Below are 18,506 nucleotides of genomic sequence, written 5' to 3'. Positions count from 1 at the left end.
CTTGTCATTTGCTATTTGTTTGCTATACACCTTATATGTTTGTTCTTTCCCTTCATTACTGCCTCATTTTTTTTGTTTAATACTTTCTAGTGTACAATTTTAATTCCTCTGTTGCTTCTTTTAATATGCTTTTGAGATATTTTCTTATTTGTAGTGCTGCGGATTACAATTAGCTTCTTACTTCAACATTCTAGTTCAGATTAATACTAACTTAATTTCCAAAACATACAGAATATTTGCAGCAATGTACTTTCATTCCCGCCCCATTTTTATATTTATTTTATTTTTATTGTCAGATTATCTATACATTATAAACTATTGTCAGATTTTTATTGTCAGATTATTTTATTTTTAAATAATTTTATTTTTATTTTATTTTTATTGTCAGATTATCTATACATTATAAACTATTCAGAAATGTTTTACAATTACTGTTTTTGCAGTTTAAAAATTATATAGGAAAATAAAACAGTTACACATATACATTTTTTGTTTTCTTGATGTTCACCTAGATAACTGCTTTGCTGGTACTCTTTATTTATGTAGATTTGAATTACTGCATCATGCTTTTCCATTTCGACCCAAAGGACTCATTTTAGTTTTTCTTGTAAGACTGGTCGGATAGTGATGCATTTTAGCAGTTTTTATTTTTTTCAAATATTATTATTTCTGCTTCATTTTTGAGAGCCTTTTTGGTTATAGATTTTCTTGTTAATGTTCTCTTGTTTTCATTCCTTTAAACATGTAATTCTACAACTTTTGGCCTTAATCATTGTTAATCCTCTATATGCTTGATTTATTTTTCCTCTTGGTGCTTTCAAGATTCTCACTTTGTCTTTCAGCAGTTTGACTGTGATGTATCTGGGTGTGGATCTCTTTATGTTATTTTTCCTGGATGTGTACCTTAATATTTTGAAATAATATTTGAAAGTATTTGACCACTGATTTTTTTCCCCCCAAATATTCTCACCTCTTGCATCTTTTTCTGGGACTTCAATTATGCAGGTCTTGGTATGTGTAATGATGTCCCAAAGGTCTGTGAGGCTCTCCTTATTCATGTTCATTATTTTCTCTTTATGTTCCCTAGAGAGGATAATCTCAGCTGAATTATCTTCAAGTTTACTGATTCTTCTTCATGAAGCTCAAACTTGTTGCTTAATTCCTTTAGTGAATTTTCTGTTTTTCAATTATTTAACTTTTCAACTGCAGAATTTCCATCTGGTTATTTTAAGTTAATTTATCATTAATATTATTTATTTGATGAGACATTATTTGTACCTTTTCAATTAATTCCTTATTTATTTTAGTTCTTTAAACATACTTGTAGTAGCTAACTTAAAATCTTTGTCATATATGTCCAATTTCTGAACTTCAAAAATAGTTTCTAACCACTGATTTTTAAAATGAGCCATACTTTCCAGTTTCTTAGCATGTGTCATAATTTTTGTTGAAAACATGGTATCTTAGTGCAGGAAGTGGTGGCTCATGGCTGTAATCCCAGCACTTTGGGAGACTAAGGTGGACGGATCGGTTGAGTCCAGGAATTTGAGTCCAGCCTGGGCAACATGATGAAATTCCATATCTATAACAAAATACAAAGATTAGCTGGGCATGGTGGAGCACGCCTGTAGTCCCTGCTACTTGGGAGGTTGAAATGGGAGGATGGCTTGAGCATGGGAAGGTTGAGGCTGCAGTGAGTCGTTATCACGCCACCACACTCCAGCCTGGGCGGCAGTGAGACCCTGTATCAAAAAAAAGAAAAAAAAAAAAGGAAAGAAAGAAAGAAAAAGAAAACATGGTATTTAAAATACTAGAATGAAATCATATTCTCACCCTCCAGGTGTTGTTGCCTGTACCTGTTTTTCTTTGTTTTGATATTTGTTCATTTATTGACTTTCCCAAGTTGATTCTGTAAAGTATCTATTCTTTCTAGTGCATGGCGAACCTAGTCTCTACTCAGTTACCAAATTATAAGTCAGATATTTCCTCAAATATCATAAACAAATCAATACATCTTTCATCTTATCCCAAAAGTTTTTCTCTCTGATGTGTGTGTGTGTGTGTGGTGTCTGTGTGTGTGTTTGGGCACAACTTCAGCATTACAACAATTTACAAGTTTGTCTTAGCTTTCACTTCTTTTTTAGGCAGGATCTCAGGTCATCCATAAGTGAGACTAGTTCTCTCTCAGCTTAGCATTCACACAGGCCTGCACATGCACGTAACCTTGTGAATATGGTAGAGCTTTTCAAATCCCCCTATGAGCAAGTCTTTCCCCAGACCTTCCTTTTATGTTTTGGCCAGGCTCCTGTTCCAATTTACACTGCAGCTTCAGGCAGTTGCAATGTTAAACAGTTACTTCAACTTTCTTTAAAATAAATGATCTGGGAATAGGGCTGTAACCATGGAGAAATCTCCATGTCAGGCCAAATAACAGCAACATGTGCAAATTTAGTTTTCCAGGGGGATGTAAGATAGGCTAAATAGTGGCAGTCTTCTGGGCAAGGGGAAAGGAATGTGTTGAGGAGCACAATCTGATCTGTTCCCTCTAGTTACTGAGAGGCTGTTTTGCACAGCTACCAGGGATGGGAGGCTGCTGGTTTTCTAGGTTCCTACTGGGAAGAGGGGAATGGGAGTAGTTGAGTTACAGTGCTATATTCCATGCCATTATTAGTAGGGTTCAGCGTTTTTCTTGAAAAAACACCCCTTGTATTAATTCCAGATTTAGGATAAATCTCATAGCTCTGGAAAAAATAGAGTTTGACCATTTTTTGCCAGTATATTTGTTGCTTTTAATGCATGGGACTCTATATGGAGGCCTTCTCTCTGCCATTCCAGAAGTGCCACCAGATACAAGTCATTTTATTCAATAAAAAGTAATACATTATCACAAATTTTCCTATTCTGCATATAGTCTCATAAAATGAGAAAATGTTCTCCTAACAGCGGGATGTCAGCTGTCCAATTGAAAAAATAAAGAAAATCACAGAAAAATACTACTCTCTAATTTGAAATATTTTAGTTTTTATAAGTCAGTTGTATTTTATATGAGCTCTTGGGTGGCAGTGGGAAATCCAGCTGGGACTTAGACTTTTTGAAGTTATTCAATTATGTTTGACATAATTCCTCATATTCATTCTCAAACTTTCAAACTTAGGTACAGCCTAAGGAAATAATTTTTGCTTTCTGAGTTAATTTGTATTTCTACCACTAATGCCATATTTTTATTGAGTGATTCCTAGATTTTTCCCATAATATATAAGACCAAATTGACTCCAATATCAAAAGGTTTGAAGGTAAAAAGCTTAAAATGTCATTCTCATGAATTTGGAATGGGTTATAAACTTTATAAAATTAACTGTCTGAACTGTATAGAATTAATTTTGTGTGAAAATAAGAAACTTAATGAAATCAGAAGAACACAGTGGCATAAATGTCTGAAATAAAGTTTACTTAATAGCAGCAGATAGTTTGTATTAGTTAATAATTCAGAGATCCAAATGAAGAGACATACACCATACACGAATAAGTTTTATAGATAAAACACACATTTCTTAACCTTTAAAATGTAGAGTCTACTAATATGTACCCACAAGCTTATTGTAGAGATTTCATGAAATAATATATGTTCCTTGACAATAGAAATTTCAGAATAAATGAATATTCTGGAGGCAGCTTTTGCTGTTGCTTCTTGTTGTTTAATTTGTAGACAAATCAGTTACCCTGATTAAAAAAAAAAAAAAAACCGTGTTATTATCATTGTAGATGTTATAGTGAGGATCATCAGAAAAAAAAAAAAAAACTAGAAATAATGGAAAGCAGATTGTTCTCTCACAATCAAACCAATAAATCAACATATTAAGGATATTAATATAATTAATGTAACAACATGGTCACTTTAGAAAGACAAAATGGCATCTGGGCCAGCTGGATTTATAGCCAACTGAATTCTATCAACATGTTCAAAGAAAGACTGTGTCAGAAACAAGGAGACTTTTTCACTTATTAAACTGTAAAATGTGGAGTCTAAGATGTGAACATTAGCATTACTTATTGTAATTATATCCCATAAGGTAAATACCACTGCATTCTGGAGATAACCATGAAAAACTAGCCAAGTTAGGTGCTATGAAACATTTGAAATGTACACATAATCCGTCTTATTTAAAAGAGGTGTTTTCTACTTGTTTTTTCTAAATTAATTTTAAATATCATATAATTTAAGATGTCTTCTTATTTGGATTTGCTATATAGAGCAATATGTTAGGAAGAAATATTGGCACTGTAGTTTTTCATCTCACACTCTGTGAGTTTATTTATTGTAAGTCTACCCTGATGGACAGACTCCTCACCCTCTATCACTTATTCCATTTTCTCATAATCTGAGGCTAAGATCTACACTTGGAATTACGACACATTCACTTAGGAAACTTTCTGGGACTGGGAGACCCTTTTAGGAGATAGCAGGTGAGTTTGCCTAAACAAACTCTTGTGGCACTGAATTCCAATACTTTTTCTACAATGACTGCATATAGAACTCTTTTCTACCACACAACTCTTTTCATCAATGGGGAATTATGGGATGAGGAATAGACTGAGAAACTTGAGCGTAAGACTGTATTAGTCTGTTTTCATCCTGCTGATAAAGACATACCCAAGACTCGGCAATTTACAAAAGAAAAAGGTTTAATGAACTTACAGTTTCACATGGCTGGGGAAGCCTCATAATCATGGTGGAAGGCAAGGAGGAGAAAGTCACATCTTACATGGATGGCGGCAGGTAAAGAGAAGTGTTTGTGCAGAGAAAGCCCCTTTATAACATCATTAGTTCTTCTGAGACGTATTCACTATCATGAGAACAGCATGAGAAAGACCTGCCCGCATGACTCAACTACCTCTCACTGGGTCCCTCCCACAACATGGGGGAATTCAGGATGAGATTTGGGTGGGGACACAGTCAAATCTTATCATTCTGCCCCGGTCCCTCCCAAATATCATGTCTTCATATTTCAAAACCAATCTTGCCTTTCCAACAGTCTCCCCAAATCTTAAGTCATTTTAGCATTAACTCAAAAGTCCATAGTCCAAAGTCTCATCTGACACAAGGCAAGTCCCTTCTGTCTTTGAGCTTGTAAAATCAAAAGCAAGTTCGTTACTTCCTAGATACAATGGGGGGTACAGGCATTGGGTAAATACAGCTGTTCCAAATGGGAGGACTTGGCAGAAGCAAAGGGGCTACAGGCCTCATACAAGTCCAAAATCCAGAAGGGCAGTCAAATATTAAAGCTCCAAAATGATCTCCTTTGACTACATGTCTCCTATCTGGGTCATGCTGATGCAAGAGGTGGGTTCCCGTGGTCTTGGGCAGTTCCACCCCTGCGGCTTTACAGGGTACAGCCTTCCTCCTGGCCGCTTTCATGGGCTGATATTGAATTTTTGGGACTTTTCCAGGGGAACGGTGCAGTCTTTCAGTGGATCTACCATTCTGTGGTCTGGAGGATGGTGGCCCTCTCTCATAGCTCCAGTAGGTGGTGGCCCAGTAGGGGCTCTATGTGGGGGCTCCAACACCACATTTCTTAATGCACTTCTCTAGCAGAGGTTCTCCGTGAAGACTCTGCCCATGCAGAAAACTTTGGCTGGGCAGCCAGGTGTTAGCATACATCTTCTGAATTCTAGGTGGTGGTTCCCAAACCCCAGTTCTTTACTTCTGTGCACTCTCAGGCTCAACATCACATGGAACTGCCAAGGCTTGGGGCTTCCATTCTCTGAAGTGATGCACCAAGGTCTATGTTGTCCCCTTTCAGTCATGGCTGGAGCAGCTGGGACACAGAGCATTAAGTCCCAAGGGTGCACACAGCAGAGACCCTAGGCCCAGCCCATGAAACCATTTTCTCCTAAGTCTTAAGGCCCTTAATAGGAGGGGCTGCCATGAAGTCTTCTGACATGCCCTGGATACCTTTTCCCCATTATGTTGAGGATTCACATTCTTTCCACATATCTTACACAAATTTCTGCAGCCAGTTTGAATTTCTCCTCAGAAAATGGTTTTTCTTTTTTATCACATTGTCAGGCTGCAAATTTTTTGAACCTTTATGGTCTGCTTCCCTTCTGAATGCCTATAACAGCACCCAAGTCACCTATTGAATGCTTTGCTGCTTAGAAATTTCTTCCACCAGATATCCTAAATCATCTCTCTCAAGTTCAAGATGAGATTTGAGTGGGGAAACAGCCAAACCATGTCAAAAGACTGATTCCCTCTTATTAACTGTAAAGTATAGTATTCATTCATTCATGTATTGATAAAACACAATAGAAATATTGGTTAGTGATAAAAAGAAGAAAGTTACTGGAGAAACTTTTGGAGGAACATACATAATTTTACAATTTAAAAATGTATCATCTTTTATATTTATTTTCTAGTGACAAAAGCAAGCATTCAAAAGAAATTAATTTAAATTAACATTCAGTGCTTAGGTTTTTCTTTTATTGCTAAAATGTTAGTAGCCCAAATGATTTGATATATAAACATCTATAAAAGAACATGTGAATAAAATTTATGTTGTTTTATCCATTATTTCCCTTGACTCTAAAAAGTGTTTTTGGTTTAGTTAAAAAGATACTTTTTATAAGTATATTCATGTTGTTAATTTATGAGTAATGCAAATGAGGTCATTTTGAAAACTTATAGTGCAAAGTATCTGCTGGGATCCTTCAGTTAATCAAAACACACATTAAACTTTATTCTAATAGGATCAGGTTGAGCCTTGAGCAAATTTGGAGCTGCAAATAGATTGAGGAGTTTATATTATTGGATAATCCAGTAAGTAATTTGTTGGCCACTAGTAAAATAATAGTAGTTTGAATAACAATTGAGTAATTTGAGCCATTTGGTTATATTATTTTACCATTTATCTATTCATTCTCTTTTATTGAAGAGTGTTCAATGTCTACAGTGAATTACACTAAGCCTTGAGGATATAATAATATAGGCAAGGCCTCAAATCTCATGAAACTAATAATTTCAGACAGTGATTAGGGCTTCAAAAAGTGAATGAGGGTAAAGTAATAGTCACTGAAATGGGGTAAGATGGTCAAAAGGACTTCTCTAAATTAAAAAATGTAAGCCAGCCATAGAGCTGGGCATGGTAGCTCATGCCCGTAATCCAAGCACTTTGGGATGCTGAGGTGGGTGAAGAACACTTGAGGTCAGGAGTTCCAGACCAGCCTGGCCAATGTGGTGAAACCTTGTCTAAAATACAAAAATTAGCTGGGTTTGGTGGCGGGCACCTGTAATCCCAGCTACACAGGAGGCTGAGGTATGAGAATTACTTGAACCCAGGAGGTGGAGGTTGCAGTGAATTGAGATCACACCACTGCACTCCATTCTGGGCACAAAGTGAGACTCTACCTCAAAAAAAAAAAAAAAAAAAAAAAGTATAAATGAAGGTTTTTATAATAATAATGCATTGAAAATCTCAATATGGCAAAATGTTAGCTCTCCCCAGTTTATCTATAGAATCAAAATAATCCCAATCAAAATTTTAGCAGTTTATTTTGTAAATTGATTCTAAAATGCATATTTTAGAGTTAATATATCTAGAATTATAAAGAATTCTTATAACTCAATAGCAGAAAAAGCAGTAACCTGATTTTAAAAATGGGCAAAAGACCCGAGCAGACATTTCTCCAAAGAAGATATAAAAATGGCAAAAAGGTATATGAAGAGATTCTCACCATCATTAATCTTTCGAGAAATGCAAATTTAAACCACTATAAGATATTGCCTTATGCCCGTAAGTATGATTATTATCAAAAAGACAAGAAATAACAAGTGTTATCAGGGATGTGGAGAAAAGGAAACCCTAGTACACTATTGGTGGGAATGTAGATTAGCACAGCCTATGAAAAAACAGTATGGAGGTTCCTAAAGAAATTAAACATATTATATTAATAGAATCACTATATGACACAGCAACTCCTCTTCCAGGTATATACCAAAATGAGATACAATAACCACCTTGTAAAAATATCTGCACTCCCAAGTTTTTTGCAGCATTATTCACAATAGTCAAAATGTGGAAACAACCTAGATATACATTGAGAGATAAATTGATAAAGAAAATGAAATATGTATGTATACATACACACACACAAAATGGAATCTTATTCAGCCTTAAAAAAGGGATATATATCCCTTTTTATATATACACAATGGAATATATTTTATACACACATACACAGACACACACACACACACGCACACACAAATCTTATTCAGCCTTAAAAAGGGAAATCCCACCATGTGCTACAACCTGGATGGACTTAGAGGACATTATGCTAAGTGAAATAAGCCAGACACAAAAATAAAAATACTGCAAGCGGGTGGATCACCTGAGGTCAGGAGTTCAAGACCAGTCTGACCAACATGGAAAAACCCATTCTCTACTAAAAATACAAAATTAGCTGCGTGTGGTGGCACATGCTTGTAATCCCAGCTACTAGGGAGGCTGAAGCAGGAGAATTGCTCGAACCTGGGAGATGGAGGTTGTGGTGAGCCAAGATTGCACTGTTGCACTCCAGCCTGGGCAACAACAGCAAAACTCCATCTCAAAAAAAAAAAAAAAAGTCTTAGTACACTCAGATAGGCAATGAAACAGTGATTTCCATGGATGAGCAGGAGTAAGGGGAAGAGAAGGTGGGGAGCTGTAGGTCATATAGCTGATATGTAAGATGATAAAGTTTAGAGGCCTAATGTGCAATATTAGGACTAAAGTTGATGAAACTGTATTGTAGTAAGAATTTTTGTTAAATAAGTATATTTTAGCTGCTCTTGTTACACAAAAAAGTAACTATGTGACATAATAGCTACATTAATCTATTTCATGATGGTAACCACTTTACTCTCTGTATGTATTCCACAGCATCAAGTTGTAAACTTCAAATAAACATGATAAAATTTCTTCTTTTTTTTTTTTATTATACTTTAAGTTCTACGGTACATGTGCATAACGTGCAGGTTTGTTACATATGTATACATGTGCCATGTTGGTGTGCTGCACCCATCAACTCGTCAGCACCCATCAATTCATCATTTATATCAGGTATAACTCCCCAATGCAATCCCTCCCCCTCCCCCCTCCCCATGATAGGCCCCATTGTGTGATGTTCCCCTTCCCGAGTCCAAGTGAGCTCATTGTTCAGTTCCCACCTATGAGTGAGAACATGCAGTGTTTGTTTTTCTCTTCTTGTGATAGTTTGCTAAGAATGATGGTTTCCAGCTGCATCCATGTCCCTACAAAGGACGCAAACTCATCGTTTTTTATGGCTGCATAGTATTCCATGGTGTATATATGCCACATTTTCTTAATCCAGTCTGTCACTGATGGACATTTGGGTTGATTCCAAGTCTTTGCTATTGTGAATAGTGCCGCAATAAACATACGTGTGCATGTGTCTTTGTAGTAGCATAATTTATAATCCTTTGGGTATATACCCAGTAGTGGGATGGCTGGGTCATATGGTACATCTAGTTCTAGATCCTTGAGGAATTGCCATACTGTTTTCCATAATGGTTGAACTAGTTTACAATCCCACCAACAGTGTAAAAGTGTTCCTATTTCTCCACATCCTCTCCAACACCTGTTGTTTCCTGATTTTTTAATGATTGCCATTCTAACTGGTGTGAGATGGTATCTCATTGTGGTTTTGATTTGCATTTCTCTGATGGCCAGTGATGATGAGCATTTTTTCATGTGTCTGTTGGCTGTAGGAATGTCTTCTTTTGAGAAATGTCTGTTCATATCCTTTCCCCACTTTTTGATGGGGTTGTTTGTTTTTTTCTTGTATATTTGTTTGAGTTCTTTGTAGATTCTGGAAATTAGCCCTTTGTCAGATGAGTAGATTGCAAAACTTTTCTCCCATTCTGTAGGTTGCCTGTTCACTCTGATGGTAGCTTCTTTTGCTGTGCAGAAGCTCTTTAGTTTAATTAGATCCCATTTGTCAATTTTGGCTTTTGCTGCCGTTGCTTTTCGTGTTTTAGACATGAAGTCCTTGCCCATGCCTATGTCCTGAATGGTACTACCTAGATTTTCTTCTAGGGTTTTTATGGTATTAGGTCTAACATTTAAGTCTCTAATCCATCTTGAATTAATCTTCGTTTAAGGAGTAAGGAAAGGATCCAGTTTCAGCTTTCTACTTATGGCTAGCCAATTTTCCCAGCACCATTTATTAAATAGGGAATCCTTTCCCCATTTCTTGTTTTTGTCAGGTTTGTCAAAGATCAGATGGTTGTAGATGTGTGGCATTATTTCTGAGGGCTCCGTTCTGTTCCATTGGTCTATATCTCTGTTTTGGTACCAGTACCATGCTGTTTTGGTTACTGCAGCCTTGTAGTATAGTTTGAAGTCAGGTAGCGTGACGCCTCTGGCTTTGTCCTTTTGACTTAGGATTGTCTTGGCAATGCGGGCTCTTTTTTGATTCCATATGAACTTTAAAGCAGTTTTTTCCAATTCGGTGAAGAAACTCATTGGTAGCTTGAGGCCAACATCATCCTGATACCAAAGCCTGGAAGAGACACAACAAAAAAAGAGAATTTTAGACCAATCTCCCTGATGAACATCGATGCAAAAATCCTCAATAAAATACTGGCAAACCGGATTCAGCAGCACATCAAAAAGCTTATCCACCATGATCAAGTGGGCTTCATCCCTGGGATGCAAGGCTGGTTCAACATTCGCAAATCAATAAACGTAATCCAGCATAGAAACAGAACCAAAGACAAGAACCACATGATTATCTCAATAGATGCAGAAAAGGCTTTTGACAAAATTCAACAGCCCTTCATGCTAAAAACGCTCAACAAATTCGGTATTGATGGAATGTACCTCAAAATAATAAGAGCTATTTATGACAAACCCACAGCTAATATCATAGTGAATGGGCAAAAACTGGAAAAATTCCCTTTGAAAACTGGCACAAGACAGGGATGCCCTCTCTCACCACTCCTATTCAACATAGTGTTGGAAGTTCTGGCTAGGGCAATCAGGCAAGAGAAAGAAATCAAGGGTATTCAGTTAGGAAAAGAAGAAGTCAAATTGTCCCTGTTTGCAGATGACATGATTGTATATTTAGAAAACCCCATCGTCTCAGCCCAAAATCTTCTTAAGCTGATAAGCAACTTCAGCAAAGTCTCAGGATACAAAATCAATGTGCAAAAATCACAAGCATTCTTATACACCAGTAACAGACAAGCAGAGAGCCAAATCATGAATGAACTTCCATTCACAATTGCTTCAAAGAGAATAAAATACCTAGGAATCCAACTTACAAGGGATGTAAAGGACCTCTTCAAGGAGAACTACAAACCACTGCTCAGTGAAATCAAAGAGGACACAAACAAATGGAAGAACATACCATGCTCATGGATAGGAAGAATCAATATCGTGAAAATGGCTATACTGCCCAAGGTTATTTATAGATTCAATGCCATCCCCATCAAGCTACCAATGAGTTTCTTCACCGAATTGGATAAAATTTCTTAAAAAGCAAAAATGAAAAACAAAATTTGCCTTTCAAAAATATCTAGTGTTGACAGAATTAGGGTTGAGGTTGAAAAACACTTCATACAGTGGTGCCAGAAACATAAATTTTCATATGTATTAAGTATGGTTTCACTGTATCTATATAAATTTTCAGCAACCCCATTTCTGGGATTCCACCTCGGGAGGTATCAATCAAGTGCACAAGGATATATGCCTTTTATGCACAAAGGATATATACTTTGTATGAGGATATGTGTACAAAACTGTTTTTACAAAGTTGTTCATTAGACCTTTGTAACCATAAAAATGAAGTTATCATTAGGAGAATGGTAAAATAAATTATACTATAGGCATACTATATGCTGTGTGGCTATAAAGTCTTTCAAAGAAGAATGTAGTAGAAGTCTACATTTGTACCCAGAATAATGCCAGTGATTTTTTAAAATAGATATAACAATTCAGAAAAATATGCATAATATGACTGACATCATTTGAAAAATAATATAAATGCATATCTGCTTGTGCCTAGGAAAGGCCTAGTAAGATAAACACTGCGCTGTTAAAAATGACCAGCCCTGTGAAGCATAAATGAATGAGGGAAGATATTTTGCTTTATAATGCTTACTTCTGATTTTCAAATTTTTAAAGTGAAAAATGTAAACCTCCTTTTTGGAAAAAATGTACTTTATTATAGAGAATAATGCTATGTTTAATCTAACTTCATGATAAATAAAAACAAAAATAAAAAGAAGAATACAGATAAGGAAGTTTAAACATAGGTGTAATTCCTAATTTGCCTAAAAATAAAAGTACTTGAAATGCATGAATCAGCAGGCCCTTGAAGAATGAGTGGACAGAGCTGAGCATGTTATTTTAAGGCATATGTCCTTTTTTCTAAAACTATCAGGGTTCTGGGGCTTGAGAGTATATAAAACAGCCCATAGATCAGATGGTAGCTGAAGGGACTCATGCTTGCCTTTAGTTATGAAGTTCAAATTGGAAGCTGTTCAGGCAGAAAACTAATAGAAATGGGTGATAGCTAATTAACCTAAGGCTTCAAAGTAATTGCTCTGCAAGAAGCAATTTAAAAAGAGACCTTTTAGTTATTTATTTATTTTTGAAAATCATAAAATGCCCTATTTGACTTTTGGTGCATGAGCAAAATAATCTGAATATACACAAATATTGATTTTTTTTTTTAAAACCTCTTCTACCTGACCCAACTTCTTGGTCAATTTACAAAGAGACAAAATGATAATAAGAGCTATGCTTTATATCACATAAACATACCGAATATCCCAGGCTTAAGACTTTGCCATATGGTAAGATGTAGGAAAAGATCCCTGTACTAAATTTTGCTTAGAGGATAGGATTATATTGGTCAACCTAGCCCTGAGCCACATTTCTCATCACTGGAGTCAGCAGAGTCAGCCACTCCAAAGTATATAGCTGTTTTGGCCACTTGAACCCAGGAGGTAGAGGTTGCAGTGAGACGAGATCACGCCACTGCACTCCAGCCTGGGCGACAGAGCAAGACTCCATCTAAAAAAAAAAAAAAAAAAAGGTATATTACTGTTTAATAGAGAAACGGCTCCCCTGGCAAAAACAAGGTGCTATTGTGAAATGAATGTGGAATAAATGCAACATCCCAAATCAGCCACTATCTGCCACAATCTACAACTCTGGTATCTGAGGACTTCTATTCAGCAGTCCTGTTACTTTTAAAAAGTATCCATACTTACCTAAAATATATTCATTTTTTTCCCAAAGAAAGAAGTCCTAAATTTCCTGCATTTCTATGCCTAGTTCCAAACATAGATACTTTCGGTAGTATGGAGTTCTTTCCCTCAAAGTAGCTTGTCATCTCTGATTTACAGCTTTCTGGCACTTCGGCTTGCTGTAGGACTCACAGATGAAGATAATAACATCTGGGTGAAGAGGTTCTCATGAGAACTTCTGATCCTGTTTAATTACCTCTAAATGCAAACTTTATTAGCATGTAGTTTACATAAAGACTGGGACCATCTTCTCTTACTGTTGTATTAATCTTTGATTTTTACATTACACAATATGCTACAGAATATTATATATTTGAAGAGGTCAGGCACAGTGGCTCATGCCTGTAATCTCAGCACTTCGGGAAACCGAGGCGGTCAGATCACCTGAGTTCAGGAGTTCGAGAACAGCCTGATCAACATGGTGAAACCCTGTCTCAACTACAAATACAAAAATTAGCCGGGCGTGGTGGTGCATGTCTGTAATACCAGCTACTTGGGAGGTTGAGGCTGGAGAATCACTTGAACCCAGGAGGCAGAGGTCGCAGTGAGCCAAGATCTCTCCACTCCACTCCAGCCTGGGCGACAGAGCAAGATTCTATCTCAAATATATATATATATATATAGTATAATAGAGACAAATTGCTGAAAAAATACAGTAAGTTTTCTAGGTATTTCCAGGACTCATGCTCTCAGTAACTTAGACTTACCACGGAACAAATACAAAAGTTCTTAAGATGGGTGCTATCAGTTGTCCAGGACCATTTATTTAACTTATTTCTGTCCTGACCTTCGGATTCACTCTGATGTGATTAACTTAGGATTCTGTTCATCATGAACTAAATATTTTAATGAAAGGTAGAGCCATTTCATAGACTTAAAAAATTCCTCTTCTATAATCAGGGTGAGATAGATTTTCCTAAAACATGTGAGCTACAGGGTACAGATGTGAATATGTCAAAAAAACTAGCATGTGTTGCCAAGAAAAAATGTAGTTAATTCTTTGGGACCCAAAATGCATACAAAGATCTTTAAAATGTCAATGCTGTTTATGAGTTTCCACAGTGAGATTTAAAACTCTTTGAGGAAAGATACTGTGTTTTAGGATTGTGTTTGTCTGTAGGAACCTCTAATGGATAATGACTCGGATGTATGTGGATAATTTTATTTCATCAACTGATTTACAATGATTTATCTCAGTATATATTATAAATGATCAATCTTCTATTATTTTGTTTCTTATATATTACATAAATATTTGTATATAGTGCCCAGCTCTTAAACTGCAATTTATAAAATTACTGTTAACTTTGGTCTTGGAAACACAATAGACTTTTAGAATAATATCATCTTCTGGATTATTCTTGATTTATATAATATTAATGTATGTTTGTTTGTCTTTTGTTGCAGGGTTTATTTATACGTGTGGTGGAACTTTAAAAGGACTTAATGGCACTATAGAAAGCCCTGGTTTTCCATATGGATATCCAAATGGTGCAAACTGTACTTGGGTAATAATAGCAGAAGAACGAAATAGAATACAAATTGTTTTTCAGTCATTTGCTCTAGAAGAAGAATACGACTACTTATCATTATATGATGGACATCCTCATCCTACAAACTTTAGGACAAGGTTAGTGTATTTTGAATGAAAGACTGGAGAGAAAATATTTTCTGAGTAAAAGTAGTCTATTTTACAAAAGATGCTTAACATTTATGATGCAATTATAATAAAGTTGTATTCACCAACTAATTATTATGTATTTGGAAGTATATCATCCCATGAACAAATTAGCTTGGTATCTCTGACGTCATACTGCTAGTACATTAATACCAAGTCTCACAAAGGTGAATGTATACTGAGTAGTGATCTCTTTATAGTGGCTAAAAGTATTTTGTTGTTAAAAATGATTATCTCAAGATTTCATTCATTATGGATATAACTTTTGATAAAGTAAAACATACTATATAGGGTATATTTCAGTGATAATGTTTCCAATTTTAATATACAACACTATGCAAAAACACTTTAAAATCAGCATTCATGGATAGTAGAATAAATTAATTTCTGATAATGTTTGTAATTTATAAAATCTAAATATCTGAAAAGTACATTCTTTCATGTCAGAAACGGGGACATTTATATTTTTGCCTCTGCAAATAAAAGTATTTTTTTTTAAAGCTCAGTGATAAAACAGATGTAAAAATTAACTAACACCCTGACTATTTTTAAGGTAGTTCTTCTGGTTCTTCAGAATTTCCTCTTGGCGAATAAGTTATGTAAAATTAGAAGTGTTTTTGGAAATCTTACCAAAAACTTATTTTAACTGTAAATCAACTATAATTCAACTAAATAATTCAACATTCCAGGCATTGCACATTTTATTTAGTCCTAGATTTATGCCAGTGTTTGTATACTTCTCTTTAAGTGCCGTCAGCTTTTTTAAACTTGTAATTTAAAATATTCTGAGAAAATAACATGTAGGAATTAAAGACTCTTTCCATACTTGGCTATATTTGAGTTATGATTCTGTGATGCTGTTACTTTCTAATAGTTGACAACATGTTCTTGCCTTCCTAATGTACAAGAAGCAGATTATCAGTGCTGACATTTTACAGTTTCATCAGTCTTCCATATTCCTTTGCATTTATATTTTTTCAATTTTAGGTAAAAAATTAGTGTTTATTTTCCTCAAATTTTGGCAGTGAAAACATAATATAGTGGGGAAAATGGTGGATCTGGAGATGAGATTTATTACATTAGGATGTTAGGTTTGTTGCTCACCAGTTATCTGAGCAATCCACACTACGTCTGTTTAAACTGAGGTGTGGTAATAAGGCCAGGTCTATCCATCTCATTATACTCTTCTGCAGGGATTATGAGAAAATGTGTATGAACCTGCTGCATGGCTATAAAATCCTATTAGAGCACATCGAACTGCTTCCAGTCACATGACACTTAAAAATGCCCGAGTTGTTTCACAAACTTTGTTGTGCAAAAACAAGATTACTAGATTGATTACAGCTAAGATTCTACTGTTCTTTCTTTCTTTTTTTCCTCTATACTCATTTACTGAGTAAATCTGACTTCTTTTTCCTTTTACATTGTTAAACTCATACAATAATTATCTATTTTATAAATACATATTATGGTATGCACGTCTGACTGCTATTTGATCATCATTGCCACTGTCATTAAAAGCTGGTTGTCTTTTGTTAAATCCAAATAATATCTATAAGTAGAAGTACAATTCTTTACACTGACAATGTGTGGGATATAATTTTCCTAAATATATAAAAATACTTATTTTAATATTACCTGGTAGTTTCAAAGTATCAATTCCCGATAGTATTGCTTGTACATGTACCTCTTCTCTCTAGATCACCTTGAAAATGAGAAAACACATTTTTATTTTACCTCTTCCCCTCTTTTTTAAAGAACTGTGGCCTCTGGGAAGTTAAAAGACTGTGAAATTAGGAAAATAAATTTATTGTTCTCATTCTTTCTTTCCTAATCTGTAAATTGGGAACAATAGCCCTTAATTTACAGAGATTTTATGGAGAATACAATATAATGAAAGCTCAATGACTCTAACCCTTAGCATTTATTGAATGATTCCTCTACACCTGTCTCTGTACCAAGTATTTTGTCTTCATTATGGTATTTAACTTTTCCTGTATTCAGACAATGTAAAATAATTACTATTATTATCATCAGCATCATTTTACAACTGATAAAATGAGGCTTGCCAGAGAAAATTGTTGAAAATGGCAAAAGGCAGAACTATCATTGCAATTCAGATTTGTTTCAGTTTAGATCTGAAGCTCTTCAATATATATAGTTTTATGTAGTTATACACAATCTCCAAGGTTTATGTATTGATATATAAATAAAAATCTATTTTTTTCTCAGCAGTATTGGATAAAATTTAGTAAGAGAAATAACAATACAAGGCATATTTTCAAACATATAATATATACGAATATAAACTGAAAGGTAAGCTCCAAATTTATTTTTGCTATTTATTTTACAGACTGTATTCAAACATGTACTCTATTTATACAAGCAAAATGACAAGACTATATTGTAACATGTAGTCTATGTTATAATGTAGTCTTTAGAGTCTAATGTTTTGCTCACTGTAAATGTTTAACGCATCTATTGGTTTTTGCGCTTAAAGAAGTACTGTAGCTAATGTTATAGCTGACTTTAGTTAGCAAGACTGGAAGGAAAAAACTTAGTAAGTAACCTACAGCCCCTTCCAGACTGTGTTTATATACAAAATCTGCTATTTGATTAAAAGTCAAAACTGCTGCTGGCAGAGTTTGATTCATGTTTGCGTCTGGCTGTTTGAGTCACTGTTTTCTCGGGTTTTGTTTCTCTCATATTGGATCATATTCTCACTTAATGCATGCCCTTATGGTGTGTTTGCTGTTCTCTTTCTTCCAGAAATTGATACTTATTTTTTTTTTACTTTTCCTGAGCTCCAATAGAATTTTTAAAAATGACTTCCTACAATTGTCTTTCAATAATGTAGAAAAAAAATGGTTTGTGGTTCTTGTCATTCTTCCTTGTCTAAATAGACATGTTGGGATTCATAATCAGAATTTCATATTTTAAAAACTATAAGCCTCTAATTATTAATGATATTGCTTGTTTTTCTCTTAGTTATTTTTTATTAAATGAGAATTGATATTGGTAAAGCACTGTTAGGGAATTTCTTTCTTAGTTATAACATTATCGTAGAACAAATGCTGATGCATTTAAGGCAACATTGCTGGACTTGATGCATAAAGGTTATTCTAAGCTTTGTTTACTTTACATTAATATTACATTTTCCCAATAATTAAGTTATACCAAGAAGTAAAGAAATCACCTATTATTTAATGAGGTAGAGACAGATATATTCACCCAGGATCACTCTATATATGACATTGCATGTCCTTAGTAATCTCTCTACATTATAATATACATGTTTAATGTGTGATTAAAATCTTTGTAAACATCAATTTATTGAATTTATTAAATATATGTAATCATTTTATATAAACATTAATTTATTCAAATATTTAATGTGGATATAATTTATGTAATTAACATTCTATTATGTTTTTTATAATTAATTCACATATTATCATCATGATGAATATACATTTTCTATATTTTAGATTAGTTCTTGGTAGAAACAGGATG

The 18,506-nt window shown here is 34.8% G+C and overlaps 1 protein-coding gene across 1 annotated transcript in view; it reads left to right on the top strand.

The window, feature by feature from the left end:
- Window positions 1-18,506, top strand: part of CSMD3 (CUB and Sushi multiple domains 3) — a 1,271,497-nt gene that overhangs the window by 124,593 nt on the left and 1,128,398 nt on the right. The window contains exon 2 of the mRNA XM_026454566.1: window positions 14,723-14,945. Within this exon, the coding sequence (XP_026310351.1) occupies window positions 14,723-14,945 (223 nt within the window). The remainder of the gene's footprint in view (window positions 1-14,722; window positions 14,946-18,506) is intronic.

This window comes from Piliocolobus tephrosceles, chromosome 7 (assembly GCF_002776525.5).
Source record: "Piliocolobus tephrosceles isolate RC106 chromosome 7, ASM277652v3, whole genome shotgun sequence".
Taxonomy (NCBI): Eukaryota; Metazoa; Chordata; class Mammalia; order Primates; family Cercopithecidae; genus Piliocolobus; species Piliocolobus tephrosceles.
This window is presented reverse-complemented; position numbering and strand designations above follow the sequence as displayed.